Source organism: Heterodontus francisci, chromosome 7 (assembly GCF_036365525.1).
Source record: "Heterodontus francisci isolate sHetFra1 chromosome 7, sHetFra1.hap1, whole genome shotgun sequence".
NCBI lineage: Eukaryota > Metazoa > Chordata > Chondrichthyes > Heterodontiformes > Heterodontidae > Heterodontus > Heterodontus francisci.
In genome coordinates, this window is record NC_090377.1 from 8,451,029 (window position 1) to 8,466,798 (window position 15,770).

The 15,770-nt window shown below is 50.1% G+C and overlaps 1 protein-coding gene across 1 annotated transcript in view; it reads left to right on the forward strand.

Moving 5' to 3' along the window:
- The window catches only part of ercc3 (excision repair cross-complementation group 3), a 72,281-nt gene extending 56,808 nt beyond the window's left edge, over positions 1 to 15,473 (forward strand). Inside the window, exons 14-15 of the mRNA XM_068034763.1 lie at positions 2,177 to 2,329; positions 15,189 to 15,473. Of these exons, the coding sequence (XP_067890864.1) occupies positions 2,177 to 2,329; positions 15,189 to 15,314 (279 nt within the window). The 3' untranslated portion in view covers positions 15,315 to 15,473. The remainder of the gene's footprint in view (positions 1 to 2,176; positions 2,330 to 15,188) is intronic.
- The last annotated feature ends 297 nt before the right edge of the window (positions 15,474 to 15,770 follow it).

Here is a 15,770-nt window from a genome sequence, read left to right on the forward strand (position 1 = left end):
CATCACCCTCTGCCTCCTGTCTCCTCCAATAAGCCAATTTTGGATCCATTTTGCCAAATTGCTCAGGATCCCATACCTTCTTAATCAATCTCCCATGTGAGACCTTATCAAAAGCCTTATTGAAGTCCATGTAGACTACATCAACTGCTTTACCCTCATCTACACATCTAGTCGCCTCCTCGAAAAATTCAGTCAAGTTAGTTAAACATGATTTCCCCCTGACAAAGCCATGCTGACTATCCCTGATTAATCCCTGCCTCTCCAAGTGGAGATTAATCCTGTCTGTCAGAATTTTTTCCAATAGTTTCCCTACCACTGATGTTAGACTCACCGGCCTGTAATTACCTGGTTTATCCCTGCTACCCTTCTTGAATAATAGTACTACATTTGCTGTCCTCCAGTCCTCTGGTACCTCTCCTGTGGCCAGAGAGGAATTGAAAATTTGTGTCAGAGCCCTTGCTATCTCCTCCCTTGCCTCACATAACAGCCTGTGATGCATTTCATCTGGGCCTGGGGATTTATCCACTTTTAAGCCCGCTAAAACATCTCATACTTCCTCCCTTTCAATGCTAATATGTTCAAGTATATCACAATCCCCTTCCCTGATCTCTACACCTACATCGTTCTTCTCCATAGTGAACACAGATGAAAAATAGTCATTTAAAACCTCGCCTACGCCCTCCGACTCCACGCACACGTTGCCACTTTGGTCCCTAATGGGCCCTTCTCTTTCCCTGGTTATCCTCTTGCCTTTGATATACTTAATAACTTAATATAATCAATACTTATATACTTAATAAACGCCTTGGGATTTTCCTTTATCTTGCCTGCCAGTGTTTTTTCATGTCCCTTCTTCGCTCTTCTAATTACTTTTTTAAGTACCCCCCCTACACTATCTATACTCCTCTAGTGCCTCTGTTTTCAGCACTCTGAATCTGCCATAAGCCTCCCTTTTTTTCCTTATCCAATCCTCCATATCCCTTGACATCCAGGTTTCCCTGGACTTGTTAGTTCTACCCTTTACCTTAACGGGAACACGTTGGCTCTGAACTCTCACTATTTCCTCTTTGAATGACTCCCACTGGTCTGATGTAGACTTTCCTACAAGTAGCTGCTCCCAGTCCATTTTGGCCAGATCCTGTTTTATCATATTATCAGCTTGGGCTGATCAGTGGCAAGTTACATTCATGCCACACAAGTGCTAGGCAGTGATCATCTCAAACAAGAGAGAATCTAACTATCTCCCCTTGACCTTCAATGACATTATCATTACTGAAACCCCCACCATCAACATCCTGGGGGGGGGGTCACCATTGACCAGAATCTGAACTGGACCAGCCACATAAATGCTGTGGCTACAAGAGCAGGTCAGAGGCTGGGAATTCTGTGGCAAGTAACTCCCCTCCTGACTCCCCAAAGCCTGTCCACCATCTACAAGGCACAAATCAGGAGTGTGATGGAATACTCTCCACTTGCCTGGATGGGTGCAGCTCCAACAACACTCAAGGAGCTCAACACCATCCAGGACAAAGCAGCCCGCTTGATTGGCACCCCATCTACAAATATTCACTCCCTCCACCACCGACGCACAGTGGCAACAGTGTGTACCATCTACAAGATGCACTTCAGCAACTTGCCAAGGCTCCTTGGACAGCCCCTTCCAAACCCGCAACCTCTACCACCAGAAAGACAAGGACAGCAGATTCATGGGAACACCACCACCTGCAAGTTCCCCTCCAAGTCACACGCCATTCTGACTTGGAACTATATCACCGTTCCTTCACCGTCGCTGGGTCAAATTCCTGGAACTCCCTTCCTAACAACACTGTGGATGTACCTACCCGACATGGACTGCAACAGTTCAAGAAGGCAGCTCACCACCACCTTCTCGAGGGCATTTAGGGATGGCAATAAATGCTGTCCTGGCCAGCGATGTCCACAAGCGCCGAATGAGTGAAAAAAGGTCCCTTGGTCCAATCTCCGTCCCTCAGTCCAGTGCTCAGTCCCAGGGCCTCACTGCCATTGTAGTGATATTCAACTCATGCCCTCTAGTTATTGATGTACTGATTTCAGTTATATCATCCTGGACTATTCATGAGAACAGTGTAGGTTGTGCGCTGTCTCTCTCTCACTCACCTCACTCACTCACTCTCACTCTCTCACTCCCTCCCTCTAGGTGATTACAAAGCTGGCTGGAATGGACGAGGAAGATTTGGCCTTTGGAACGAAGGATGAACAGCAGCAGCTTCTACAGAAGGTTCTAGCAGCCTCAGACCTCGATGCAGAGGAGGAGGTTGTGTTCGGGGAATTTGGGTCAAAGACAGGGCAGGTAAGAACTTCCAGTCAGGTTCCTGAGCTGGCAAATAGGGCAGATGACAGGAATGCGTGAGGTGAGAATCTGCATTAAAACCATGTATATTGGAGATTACTGTAACCGGGGAGGGTGGGGTAGTGGAAGCGGGAGATTACCGTAACGGGGGAGAGCGGGAGATTGCCGTAGCCGGGGGGAGCGGGAGATTACTGTAACCGGGTTTGCTCGCGTCACTCGGGAAGGTTTAAACTATTGTGGCAGGGGGTGTGGGAGCCAGAGCAGTAGGTCAGCAGGTGAAATAACTGAGGGGGAACTAGTATATAAGGCCAGTAAGACTGCAAGGAAGAGCAGACAGGGAGATGTTGCTGAGCACAGCGGGACTAGTGGTCTGAAGTGCATTTGTTTCAATGCGAGAAGTATAACAGGTAAGACAGATGAACTTAGAGCTTGGATTAGTACATGGAACTATGATGTTGTTGCTATTACAGAGACTTGGTTGAGGGAAGGACAGGATTGGCAGCTAAATGTTCCGGGATTTAGAAGCTTCAGGCGGGATAGAGGGAGATGTAAAAGGGGTGAGGAAGTTGCATTACTGGTTAAGGAGAATATCACAGCTGTACTGCGGGAGGACACCTCGGAGGGGTCATGCAGCAAGGCAATATGGGTAGAGCTCAGGAATAGGAAGGGTGCAGTCACGATGTTGGGGATTTACTACAGGCCTCCAAACAGCCAGCGGGAGATAGAGGAGAAGATATGTAGACAGATTTTGGAACGATGTAAAAGCAACAGGGTTGTAGTGGTGGGTGATTTTAACTTCCCCTATATTTACTGGGACTTATTTAGTGCTAGGGGCTTGGATGGGCCAGAATTTGTAAGGAGCATCCAGGAGGGCTTCTTGAAACAATATGTAGATAGTCCAACAAGGGAAGGGGCCGTACTGGAATTGGTATTGGGGAATGAGCCCGGCCAGGTGGTCGAAGTTTCAGTAGGGGAGCATTTCGGGAACAGTGACCATAATTCCGTAAGTTTTAAGGTACTTGTGGATAAGGATAAGAGTAGTCCTCGGGTGAACGTGCCAAATTGGGGGAAGGCTAATTATAACAGTATTAGGCAGGAACTAAAGAATTTAGATTGGGGGCGGCTGTTTGAGGGTAAATCAACATCTGACATGTGGAAGTCCTTCAAACGTCAGTTGATTAGAATCCAGGACCAGCATGTTCCTGTGAGGAAGAAGGATAAGTTTGGCAAGTTTCGGGAACCTTGGATAACGAGGAATATTGTGAGCCTAGTCAAAAAGAAAAAGGAAGCATTCGTAAGGGCTAGAAGGCTGGGAACAGACAAAGCCCTTGAGGAATATAAAGAAAGTAGGAAGGATCTTAAGCAAGGAGTCAGGAGGGCTAAAAGGGGTCATGAAAAGTCATTGGCAAACAGGATTGAGGAGAATCCCCAGGCTTTTTATACGTATATAAAGAGCAAGAGGGTAGCCAGGGAAAGGGTTGGCCCACTCAAGGACGGAGGAGGGAATCTATGCATGGAGCCAGAGGAAATGGGCAAGGTACTAAATGAGTACTTTGCATCAGTATTCACCTAAGAGAAGGACTTGGTGGATGATGAGTCTAGGGAAGGGAGCGTAGATAGTCTAGGTCATGTCTTTATCAAAAAGGAGGAGATGCACAGCATTAAGGTAGATACATCCCCAGGGCCTGATGGGATCTACCCCAGAATACTAAGGGAGGAAATTGCTGGGGCCTTGACAGAAATCTTTGTATCCTCATTGGATACAGGTGAGGTCCCAGAGGACTGGAGAATAGCCAATGTTGCTTAAGAAGGATAGCAAAGATAATCCAGGAAATTATAGGCCGGTGAACCTTACGTCAGTGGTAGGGAAATTATTGGAGAGGATTCTTCGGGACAGGATTTACTCCCATTTGGAAACAAACAAACTTATTCGCGAGAGGCAGCATGGTTTTGTGAAGGGGAGGTTGTGTCTCACTAACTTGATCGGGTTTTTTGAGGAAGTGACGAAGATGATTGATGAAGGAAGGGCAGTGGATGTTGTCTACATGGACTTCAGTAAAGCCTTTGACAAGGTCCCTCATGGCAGACTGGTACAAAAGGTGAAGTCACACGGGATCAGAGGTGAGCTGGCAAGATGGATACAGAACTGGCTCAGTCACAGAAGACAAAGGGTAACAGTGGATGGGTGTTTTTCTGAATGGAGGGCTGTGACTAGTGGTGTTCCGCAGGGATCACTGCTGGGACCTTTGCTGTCTGTAGTATATATAAATGATTTGGAGGAAAATGTAGCTGGTCTGATTAGTAAGTTTGCAGACGACACAGAGGTTGGTAGAGTTGCGGATAGTGATGAGGATTGTCTGAGGATACAGCAGGATATAGATCGGTTGGAGGCTTGGGAGGAGAAATGGCAGATGGAGTTTAATCCGGAGAAATGTGAGGTAATGCATTTTGGAAGGTCTAATGCAGGTGGGAAGTATACAGTAAATGGCAGAACCCTTAGGAGTATTGACAGGCAGAGAGATCTGGGCATACAGGTCCACAGGTCACTGAAAGTGGCAACGCAGGTGGATAAGGTAGTCAAGAAGGCATACTGCATGCTTGCCTTCATCATTCAGGGCAGAGTATAAAAATTGGCAAGTCATGTTGCACCTGTACAGAACCTTAATTAGGCCACACTTAGAATATTGCGTGCAATTCTGGTCGTCACACTACCAGAAGGATGTGGAGGCTTTGGAGAGGGTACAGAGGAGGTTTACCAGGATGTTGCCTGGTCTGGAGGGTATTAGCTATGAGGAGAGGTTGGATAAACTCGGATTGTTTTCACTGGAACGGCGGAGGTGGAGGGGCGACATGATAGAGGTTTGCAAAGTTTTGAGTGGCATGGACAGAGTGGATAGTCAGAAGCTTTTTCCCAGGGTGGAAGAGTCAGTTACTAGGGGACATAGGTTTAAGGTGCGAGGGGCAAAGTTTAGAGGGGATGTGTGAGGCAAGTTCTTTACGCAGAGGGTGGTGAGTGCCTGGAACTTGCTGCCGGGGGAGGTGGTGGAAGCAGGTACGATAGCGATGTTTAAGAGGCATCTTGACAAATACATGAATAGGATGGGAATGGAGGGAGACGGTCCCCGGAAGTGCAGAAGGTTTTTGTTTAGACAGGCATCAAGATCGGCGCAGGCTTGGAGGGCCGAATGGCCTGTTCCTGTGCTGTACTGTTCTTTGTTCTTATTACCGTAATAGGGGGGAGCGGGAGATTATCCTCACTGGGGACAGCGGGGAATTTCTGTAACCGGGGGGGTGCGGGAGATTGCCGTAACCGGGGGGGACAGGGAGCGGGAGATTGCCGTCACCGGGGGGAGCGGGAGATTGCCGTCACCGGGGGGGGAGCGGGAGATTGCCGTAACGGGGTGGGGAGCGGGAGATTGCCGTAACGGGGTGGGGAGCGGGAGATTGCCGTAACGGGGTGGGGAGCGGGAGATTGCCGTAACGGGGTGGGGAGCGGGAGATTGCCGTAACGGGGTGGGGAGCGGGAGATTGCCGTAACGGGGTGGGGAGCGGGAGATTGCCGTAACGGGGTGGGGAGCGGGAGATTGCCGTAACCGGGGATAGCGGGAGATTGCCGTAACCGGGGGGGAGCGGGAGATTGCCGTAACCGGGTTTTTTTCATTCATTTGTGGGATGTGGGTGTTGCTGACTAGACCAGCATTTATTGCCCATCCCGAATTGCCCTTGAGAAGGTGGTGGTGAGCCGCCTTCTTGAACCGCTGCAGTCCATGTGGGGTAGATACACCGACTGCTGTTTGGAAGGGAGTTCCGGGATTTTGACCCTGGGACAGTGAAGGAACGGCGATATAGTTCCAAGTCAAGATGGTGTGTGACTTGGAGGAGAACTTGCAGCTGGTGGTGTTCCCATTCATCTGCTGTCCTTATCCTTCTAGGTGGTGGAGGTTGTGGGTATGGAAGGTGCTGTCTAAGGAGCCTTGGTGCATTGCTGCAGTGTGTCTTGTAGATGGTGTACACTGTGTCGATGGTGGAGGGAGTGAATGTTTGAGGATGGGGTGCCAATCAAGCGGGCTGTTTTGTCTTGGATAGTGTCGAGCTTTTGGAGTGTTATTGGAGCTGCACCCGTCCAGGCAAGTGGAGAGTATTCCATCACACTCCTGACTTGTGCCTTGCAGATGGTAGACAGGCTTTGGGGAGTCAGGAAGTGAGTTACTCGCCGGAGGATTCCTAGCCTCTGACCTGCTCTTGTAGCCACGGTATTTATATAGCTACTCCAGTTCAGTTTCTGGTCGATGGTAACCACCAGGATGTTGATAGTGGGGGATTCAGCGATGGTAATGCCGTTGAATGTCAAGAGGAGATGATTAGATTCTCTCTTGTTGGAGATGGTCATTGCCTGGCACTTATCAGCCCAAGTCTAGATATTGTCCAGGTCTTTCTACACGGACTGCTACAGTATCTGAGGAGTCACGAATGGTGCTGAACATTGTGCAATCATCAGTGAACATTCCCACTTCTGACCTTATGATTGAAGGAAGGTCATTGATGAAGCAGCTGAAGATGGTTGAGCCTAGGACACTACCTTGAGGAACAGTTGCAGTGATGTCCTGGAGCTCAGATGATTGACCTCCAACAACTACAACCATCTTCCTTTGCACTAGGTATGACTCCAACCAGTGCAGAGATTTCTCCCGATTCCCTTTGACTCCAGTTTTGCTAGGGCTCCTTGATGTCATACTCGGTCAAATGCTGCCTTGATGTCAAGGGCAGTCACTTTAACCTCACCTCTGGAGTTCAGCTCTTTTGTCCATGTTTGAACCAAGGCTGTAATGAGGTCAGGAGCTGAGTGGCCCTGGCGGAACCCAAACTGAGCGTCACTGAGCAGGTTATTGCTAAGCAAGTGCTGCTTGATAGCACTGTTGATGACACCTTCCATCACTTTACTGATGATTGAGAGTAGACTGATGGGGCGGTAATTGGCTGGGTTGGATTTGTCCTGCTTTTTGTGTACAGGACATACTTGGGCAATTTTCCACATTGCCGGGTACATGCCAGTGTTGTAGCTGTACTGGAACAGCTTGGCTAGGGGTGTGGCATATTCTGGAGCACAGGATTTCAGTACTATTGCTGGAATGTTGTCAGTGACCATAGCCTTTGCAAAATCCAGTGCCTTCAGTCGTTTCTTGATAGCGTGCAGAGTGAATCGAATTGGCTGAAGTCTGGCATCTGTGATCCTGGGGACTTCAGGAAGAGGCTGAGATGGATCATCCATTCGGCACTTCTGGCTGAAGTTTGTTGCAAATGCTTCAGCCTTATCTTTCGCTCTGATGTGATGGGCTCCGCCATCATTGTGGATGGCGATAATTGTGGAGCCTCCTCCTCCACTTAGTTGTTTAATTGTCCACTACCATTTCTGACTGGAATGTTTATTGCATGCGGCTTATGTTGCTTTGGCATGCAAGTAGACCTGGGTTGTAGCTTCACCAGGTTGACACCTCATTTTGAAGTATGCCTGGTGCTGCTCCTGGCATGCCCTCCTGCACTCTTCATTGAACCAGGGTTGGTCTCCTGGCTTGATGGTAATGGTAGAGTGGGGGATATGCTGGGCCATGAGGTTACAGATTGTGGTTGAGTACAATTCTGCTGCTGCTGATGGCCCACATGGATGCCCAGTTTTGCATTGCTAGATCTGTTGGAAATCTATCCCATTTAGCACAGTGATAGTGCCACACAACACGATGGACGGTATCCTCAATGTGAAGGTGGGACTTCGTCTCCACAAGGACTGTGCGGTGGTCACTCCTACCAATACAGTCATGGACAGAAGCATCTGCAGCAAACAGATTGGTGAGGACGAGGTCAAGTATGTTTTTCCCTCGTGTTGGTTCCGCCACCACCTGCCGCAGACCCAGTCTCGCAGCAATGTCCTTTAGGACTCGGCCAGCTCGGTTAGTAGTGGTGCTACTGAGCCACTCATGGTGATGGACATTGAAGTCCCCCACCCAGAGTACATTCTGCGCCGTTGCCATCCTCTGCTTCCTGCAAGTGGTGTTCAACATGGAGGAATACTGACTCATCAGCTGAGAGAGGGTGGATGGTAGGTGGTAATCAGCAGGAGGTTTCCTTGCCTGTTTAACCTGATCCCATGAGACTCCCTCCCAAATGTATACCACTGTGCCACCACCTCAGGGATGGTGTTGGAAGTGTCTGGGACATTGTAAGGTATAATTTGGTGAGTTTGAGTGGGACAGCTCTCCCACCTTTGGCACAAGCCCCCAGATGTTCGTAAGGAGGACTTCGCAGGGTCGACAGGGCTGGGTTTGCCGTTGTTTTCGCCGAGGTTGATGCCGGGTGGTCTGTCTGGTTTCATTCCTTATTGACTTCGTAGTGGTTAGATACAACTGAGTGGCTTGCTAGGCCATTTCAGAGGGGATGTAAGAGTCAGCCACATTGCTGTGGGTCTGGAGTCACCTGTAGGCCAGACCAGGTAAGGACAGCAGATTTCCTTCCCTAAAGGACATTAGTGAACCAGATGGGTTTTTACGGCAATGGTTTCATGGCCATCATTAGACTAGCTTTTCATTCCAGATTTTTTTTATTAATTGAATTCAAATTCCACCTTCTGCTGTGGTGGAATTCGAACCCATGTCCCCAGAACAATATAAAAGCAAAATACTGTAGATGCTGGAAATCTGAAATAAAAACAAAAACAAATGCTGGAAATCCTCAGCAGACCTGGGCAGCATCTATGGAGAGAGAAGCAGTCAACGTTTCAGTTCAGTGATCTTTCAGAACTGGCAAAGGCTAGAAATGTGATAGGTTTTAAGCAAATAAGGCGGGGGTGGGGAAAAAGATAACACAAGGGAAGGGTCACATAATAAGTGACCAGGAGGTCATGGAGCAAAGACAAAGGGTGCGTTAATGGTGTGGTGAAAGACAAAGCGTTGGTACAGAGAGGGTGTCAAATGACGGAATAACGAACAGCCCTGGCCAAAAGCACAAACATGAAAAAAATAACAGTGGGTTTCTCTCATACTCACATCTCTGTCCTGGGATTGCTGCAGTGTTCCAGTGAACATCAACGCAAGCTCGAGGAACAGCATCTCATTTACCGATTAGGCACGCTACAGCCTGCCGGACTGAACATTGAGTTCAGTAATTTCAGAGTATGATGGGGGCCCCCTTTTTTATTTTAATTTTATTTTAGTTTATTTCATCACTCGTTTTATACCATGTGCCTGCCCACTTTTTTTTCATGTTTGTGCTTTTGGCCAGGGCTGTTCATTATTCCGTCATTTAACACCCTCTCTGCACTAATGTTTTGTCTTTCACCACACCATTAACACACCCTTTGCCTTTGCCCCACGACCTTCCTGTCAGTTATTCTGTGACCCTCTGTCCTATCAACACCTTCCCTTTTGTTCTCTTTTCCCCCACCCCAGCTTTATTTGCTTAAAACCTATTACATTTGTAACATTTGCCAGTTCTGATGAAAGGTCACTGACCTGAAGCGTTAACTCTGCTTCTCTCTCCACAGATGCTGCCAGACCTGCAAAGTATTTCAGCATTTTTTATTTTTATCCCCAGAGCAATACCCTGGGTCTCTGAGTTACTAGTCCAGTGACAATACCCACTACACCACTGCCTTCCCACTGGTGGAGTGGGCGATTACTATAACCAGGGGGGATTACTGTAACCGGGGTGGAGCGAGAGAGTACTGTAACGGGGGTGGAGCGAGAGAGTACTGTCACGGGGGTGGAGCGAGAGAGTACTGTCACGGGGGTGGAGCGAGAGAGTACTGTCACGGGTGGAGCGAGAGAGTACTGTAACGGGGGTGGAGCGAGAGAGTACTATAGCCGAGGGTGGAGCGAGAGAGTACTGTCATGGCGGTGGAGCGAGAGAGTACTGTCATGGCGGTGGAGCGAGAGAGTACTGTCACGGGGGTGGAGCGAGAGAGTACTGTCACGGGGGTGGAGCGAGAGAGTACTGTCACGGGGGTGGAGCGAGAGAGTACTGTCACGGGGGTGGAGCGAGAGAGTACTGTCACGGGGGTGGAGCGAGAGAGTACTGTCACGGGGGTGGAGCGAGAGAGTACTGTCACGGGGGTGGAGCGAGAGAGTACTGTCACGGGGGTGGAGCGAGAGAGTACTGTAACCAGGGGTGGAGCGAGAGATTACTGTAGCCGGGAGTGGAGCGAGAGAGTACTGTCACGGGGGTGGAGCGAGAGAGTACTGTAACCAGGGGTGGAGCGAGAGAGTACTGTAACCAGGGGTGGAGCGAGAGAGTACTGTAACCAGGGGTGGAGCGAGAGATTACTGTAACCAGGGGTGGAGCGGGAGAGTACTGTAACCGGGGGTGGAGCGGGAGCGTACTGTAACAGGGGTGGAGCGGGAGAGTGCTATCACGGGGGTGGAGCGAGAGAGTACTGTCACGGGGGTGGAGCGAGAGAGTACTGTCACGGGGGTGGAGCGAGAGAGTACTGTCACGGGGGTGGAGCGAGAGAGTACTGTCACGGGTGGAGCGAGAGAGTACTGTAACCAGGGGTGGAGCGAGAGATTACTGTAGCCGGGAGTGGAGCGAGAGAGTACTGTCACGGGGGTGGAGCGAGAGAGTACTGTAACCAGGGGTGGAGCGAGAGAGTACTGTAACCAGGGGTGGAGCGAGAGAGTACTGTAACCAGGGGTGGAGCGAGAGATTACTGTAACCAGGGGTGGAGCGGGAGAGTACTGTAACGGGGGTGGAGCGGGAGCGTACTGTAACAGGGGTGGAGCGGGAGAGTGCTGTCACGGGGGTGGAGCGGGAGAGTGCTGTCACGGGGGTGGAGCGAGAGAGTACTGTCACGGGGGTGGAGCGAGAGAGTACTGTCACGGGGGTGGAGCGAGAGAGTACTGTCACGGGGGTGGAGCGAGAGAGTACTGTCACAGGGGTGGAGCGAGAGAGTACTGTAACCAGGGGTGGAGCGAGAGATTACTGTAGCCGGGAGTGGAGCGAGAGAGTACTGTCACGGGGGTGGAGCGAGAGAGTACTGTAACCAGGGGTGGAGCGAGAGAGTACTGTAACCAGGGGTGGAGCGAGAGAGTACTGTAACCAGGGGTGGAGCGAGAGATTACTGTAACCAGGGGTGGAGCGGGAGAGTACTGTAACGGGGGTGGAGCGGGAGCGTACTGTAACAGGGGTGGAGCGGGAGAGTGCTGTCACGGGGGTGGAGCGAGAGAGTACTGTCACGGGGGTGGAGCGAGAGAGTACTGTCACGGGGGTGGAGCGAGAGAGTACTGTCACGGGGGTGGAGCGAGAGAGTACTGTCACGGGGGTGGAGCGAGAGAGTACTGTCACAGGGGTGGAGCGAGAGAGTACTGTAACCAGGGGTGGAGCGAGAGATTACTGTAGCCGGGAGTGGAGCGAGAGAGTACTGTCACGGGGGTGGAGCGAGAGAGTACTGTCACGGGGGTGGAGCGAGAGAGTACTGTAACCAGGGGTGGAGCGAGAGAGTACTGTAACCAGGGGTGGAGCGAGAGATTACTGTAACCAGGGGTGGAGCGGGAGAGTACTGTAACCGGGGGTGGAGCGGTAGCGTACTGTAACAGGGGTGGAGCGGGAGAGTGCTGTCACGGGGGTGGAGCGGGAGAGTACTGTAACGGGGGTGGAGCGGGAGAGTACTGTAACGGGGGTGGAGCGAGAGAGTACTGTAACGGGGGTGGAGCGAGAGAGTACTGTAACGGGGGTGGAGCGGGAGAGTACTGTAACGGGGGTGGAGCGGGAGAGTACTGTAACGGGGGTGGAGCGGGAGAGTACTGTAACGGGGGTGGAGCGGGAGAGTACTGTAACGGGGGTGGAGCGGGAGAGTACTGTAACGGGGGTGGAGCGGGAGAGTACTCTAACCGGGGGTGGAGCGGGAGAGTGCTGTCACGTGGGTGGAGCGGGAGATTACTGTAACCAGGGGTGGAGCGAGAGATTATTGTAACCAGGGGTGGAGCGGGAGATTACTGTAACGGGGGTGGAGCGAGAGATTACTGTAACGGGGGTGGAGCGGCTGAGTACTGTAGCTGGGGGTGGAGCGGGAGAGTACTGTAACTGGGGAAGTTCCCTGCCAAAGTACAGCACAGTGGTGCAGTGGTTAGCACCGCAGCCTCACAGTTCCAGCGACCCAGGTTCGGTTCTGGGTACTGCCTGTGTGGAGTTTGCAAGTTCTCCCTGTGACCGCGTGGGTTTCCGCCAGGTGCTCCGGTTTCCTCCCACAGCCAAAGACTTGCAGGTTGATAGGTAAATTGGCCATTGCAAATTGCCCCTAGTTTAGGTAGGTGGTAGGAAAATTGAGGGAAGGTGGGGGTGTGGTAGGGAATATGGGATTAATGTAGGATTAGTATAGGTGGGTGGTTGATGGTAGGGGAGTCAGGAGGTGAGTTACTCACCTCAGGATTCCTAGCCTCTGACCTGCTCTTGTAGCCACGGTATTTATATGGCTACTCCAGTTCAGTTTCTGGTAGCCCATAGGATGTTGATAGTGGAGGATTCAGCGATGGTAATGCCATTGAATGTCAAGGGGAGATGGTTAGATTCTCTCTTGTTGGAGATGGTCATTGCCTGGCACTTGTGTGGCACGAATGTTACTTGCCATTTATCAGCCCAAGCCTGGATATTGTCCAGGTCTTGCTGCATTTCTACATGGACTGCTTCAGTATCTGAGGAATCATGAATGGTGCTGAATATTGTGCATGTGATACAATGATCACTGTCCCCTGAATGCTCTCCTACTGACACTTGATCCACTTGACCCACCTCATTCCCAAAAACCAGGTCTAGCAGTGCCTCCTTTCTCGTTGGACTAGCAACATACTGTTGTAGAAAATTTTTCTGAACATTTGCTCCTCACTTCCGTTTACACGACTACTATCCCAGTCTATGTTTGGATAATTAAAGTCCCCCATTATAATTACCCTATAATTTTGCACCTCTCTATAATTTCCTTGCAAATTTGTTCCTTCACGTCCTTCCCACTAACTGGTGGCCTGTAGACAACACCGAGCAATGTAGTTGCACCTTTTTTGTTCCTTAGCTCTAGCCAAATTGATTCTGTCCTCGTCCCCTCTGGGACATTCTTTTTCTCCAGCACTGCAGTGCTCTCCTTAATCAATAACGCCACCCCTCCCCCTTTTTTCCCTTTTCCTATCTTTCCTGAACACCTTGTACCCAGGAATATCTAACACCCAATCCTGCCCTTCTTTGAGCCAGGTCTCTGTTATAGCCACAACATCATATTTCCACATGGCAATCTGCACCTGTACCTCACTATTATTAACCACACACTGTTCATTCACATACTGTTCTCTACTCTAGTGCGATCGATCTCACCCAGTATTCTGTGCACCTTGGTATTCCTGGTTCGCACACCCCTGACAAGTTAGTTTAAACCCTCCCCAATAGCACTAGCACACCGTCCCGAAAGGAAATCTGTCCCAGCTCTGTTCAGGTGCAACCCGTCCGGCCTGTCCAGGTCCTTCCTTCTCTAGAACTGGTCCCAGTGTCCCAGGAATACTAAGCCCTTCCTCCTGCACCAAGTGTCTAATTGGATAGAAAATTGTCTCGGGCATAAAACGAGTTGTGGTAAATGGTTGTTTTTCAGACTGGAGGATGGTAGACAGTGGTGTTCCCCAAGGGTCAGTGGTGGGACCACTTTTTTTTACTACATATAAATGACTTGGTTCTTGGAATACAAAGTAGAATCTCAAAATTGGACGATGACACCAAACTTGGAGGTGCAGCAAACAGTGAGCATGATATGAACTGCTTGCAACCGGACATAGATAGGCTAGCAGAATGGACAGAAAGGGGGCACTTGGAACAAGTGTGAGGTGATGTATTTTGGCAGAAGGAATAGGGAGAGGATATACATAATTAATGGCACAGTTCTAAAGAGTGTGCAGGAACAGAGGGACCTGGGGGTGCATGTGCATCGACATTTGAAGGTGGCAGGACATATAGAGAGAGTGGTTAGTAAAGCAAATGGGATCTTGGGCTTCATTAATAGAGGCATTGAGTACAAAAACAGGGAGGTTATGCTGATCCTTTACAAAGCTCTGGTTAGGCCCCAACTAGAGTATTGCATCCAGTTCTGGTCACCTCACTTTAGGGAGGATATGAGGGTCCTTGAGAGGGTGCAGAGGAGATTTACCAGAACGGTTCCAGGGATGAGGGATTTTAGTTACAAGGCTAGGTTGGAAAAGCTGGGATAAAAACAGAAAGTGCTGGAAATACTCAGCAGATCTGGCAGCATCTGTGGAGAGAGAAACCGAGTTAACGTTTCAGGTCAGTGACCCTTCATCAGAACTCTTGTGTGCTGTAAATGAACCTATAACCCTGATTCATGAACTCTGCTGCAAGTTTTGTAACACAGTGTGGAATTGAAGTGGAGCAAATTTTGACTGTGCGGCGCTCCCTCAGTACTGACCCTCTGACAGTGCGGCGCTCCCTCGGTACTGACCCTCTGACAGTGCGGCGCTCCCTCAGTGCTGACCCTCCGAACGTGCGCCGCTCCCTCAGTACTGACCCTCTGACAGTGCGGCACTCCTTCAGTGCTGACCCTCAGACAGTGTGCCGCTCCCTCAGTACTGACCCTCTGACAGTGCGGCGCTCCCTCAGTACTGACCCTCTGATAGTGCAGCACTCCCTCTGCTGCACTGGAACTGTCAGTCTGGATTTTGTGCTTAAGTCTCTGGAGTCGGACAGGAACCCACCACCTTCTGACATGGGTGAAACACACAGTTGAGAAGTGAATCAAAGTGCCCACTAGCGGAACTGTTCGTGCACCGCTGTCTGAACTGGCCCCTGCTGCAGCATGGTCTTAAATTGTCTTCCTCTCCTTTAGGTTTCGCGGCGTGCCGGAACGATGAGCTCCTTGTCAGGAGCAGATGACACCGTCTACTTGGAGTATCATCGGAGCAAGAGTTTAGGCAAAAACATTCACCCTCTCTTCAAACGCTTCAGGAAATGAGGGTGAAGATTCCATCATGTAGGAAGCTGGTAACAAAAGACAGCAACGAGACTGTCCAGTCTTTTATAACGACAAAATATGTTGGGTGATTTTTGGGTATTTATTATGATGGCTCTTAGTTGAGAGTTGTTGGAATAATTAAATGTTTTTTTTTCTAAATGTTGGTGTGTTTTTTTTTATTGGACTCTGTCTCACGTGTGAAGGTGGTCACTGTGCCAATCTCTCCTGGTGTCATTCTTTCCCAACTCACCAGGATCCGGGTGTTGCTGCACTTTCACTGTGAGACAGACAGTTACTGTCGGGTACCTGAAGAGGATGCTGCTCCTGTGCAGACTGAGTCGCCCATCGATGCAAATTGCATTGCATACGTTAATGCCACATTGTGAATGGGCAAGGCCAGGTAAGATGTACCCCATTTAAACCACCACTGCTGTGCCTAGTTCAGAGGAGCTTCAA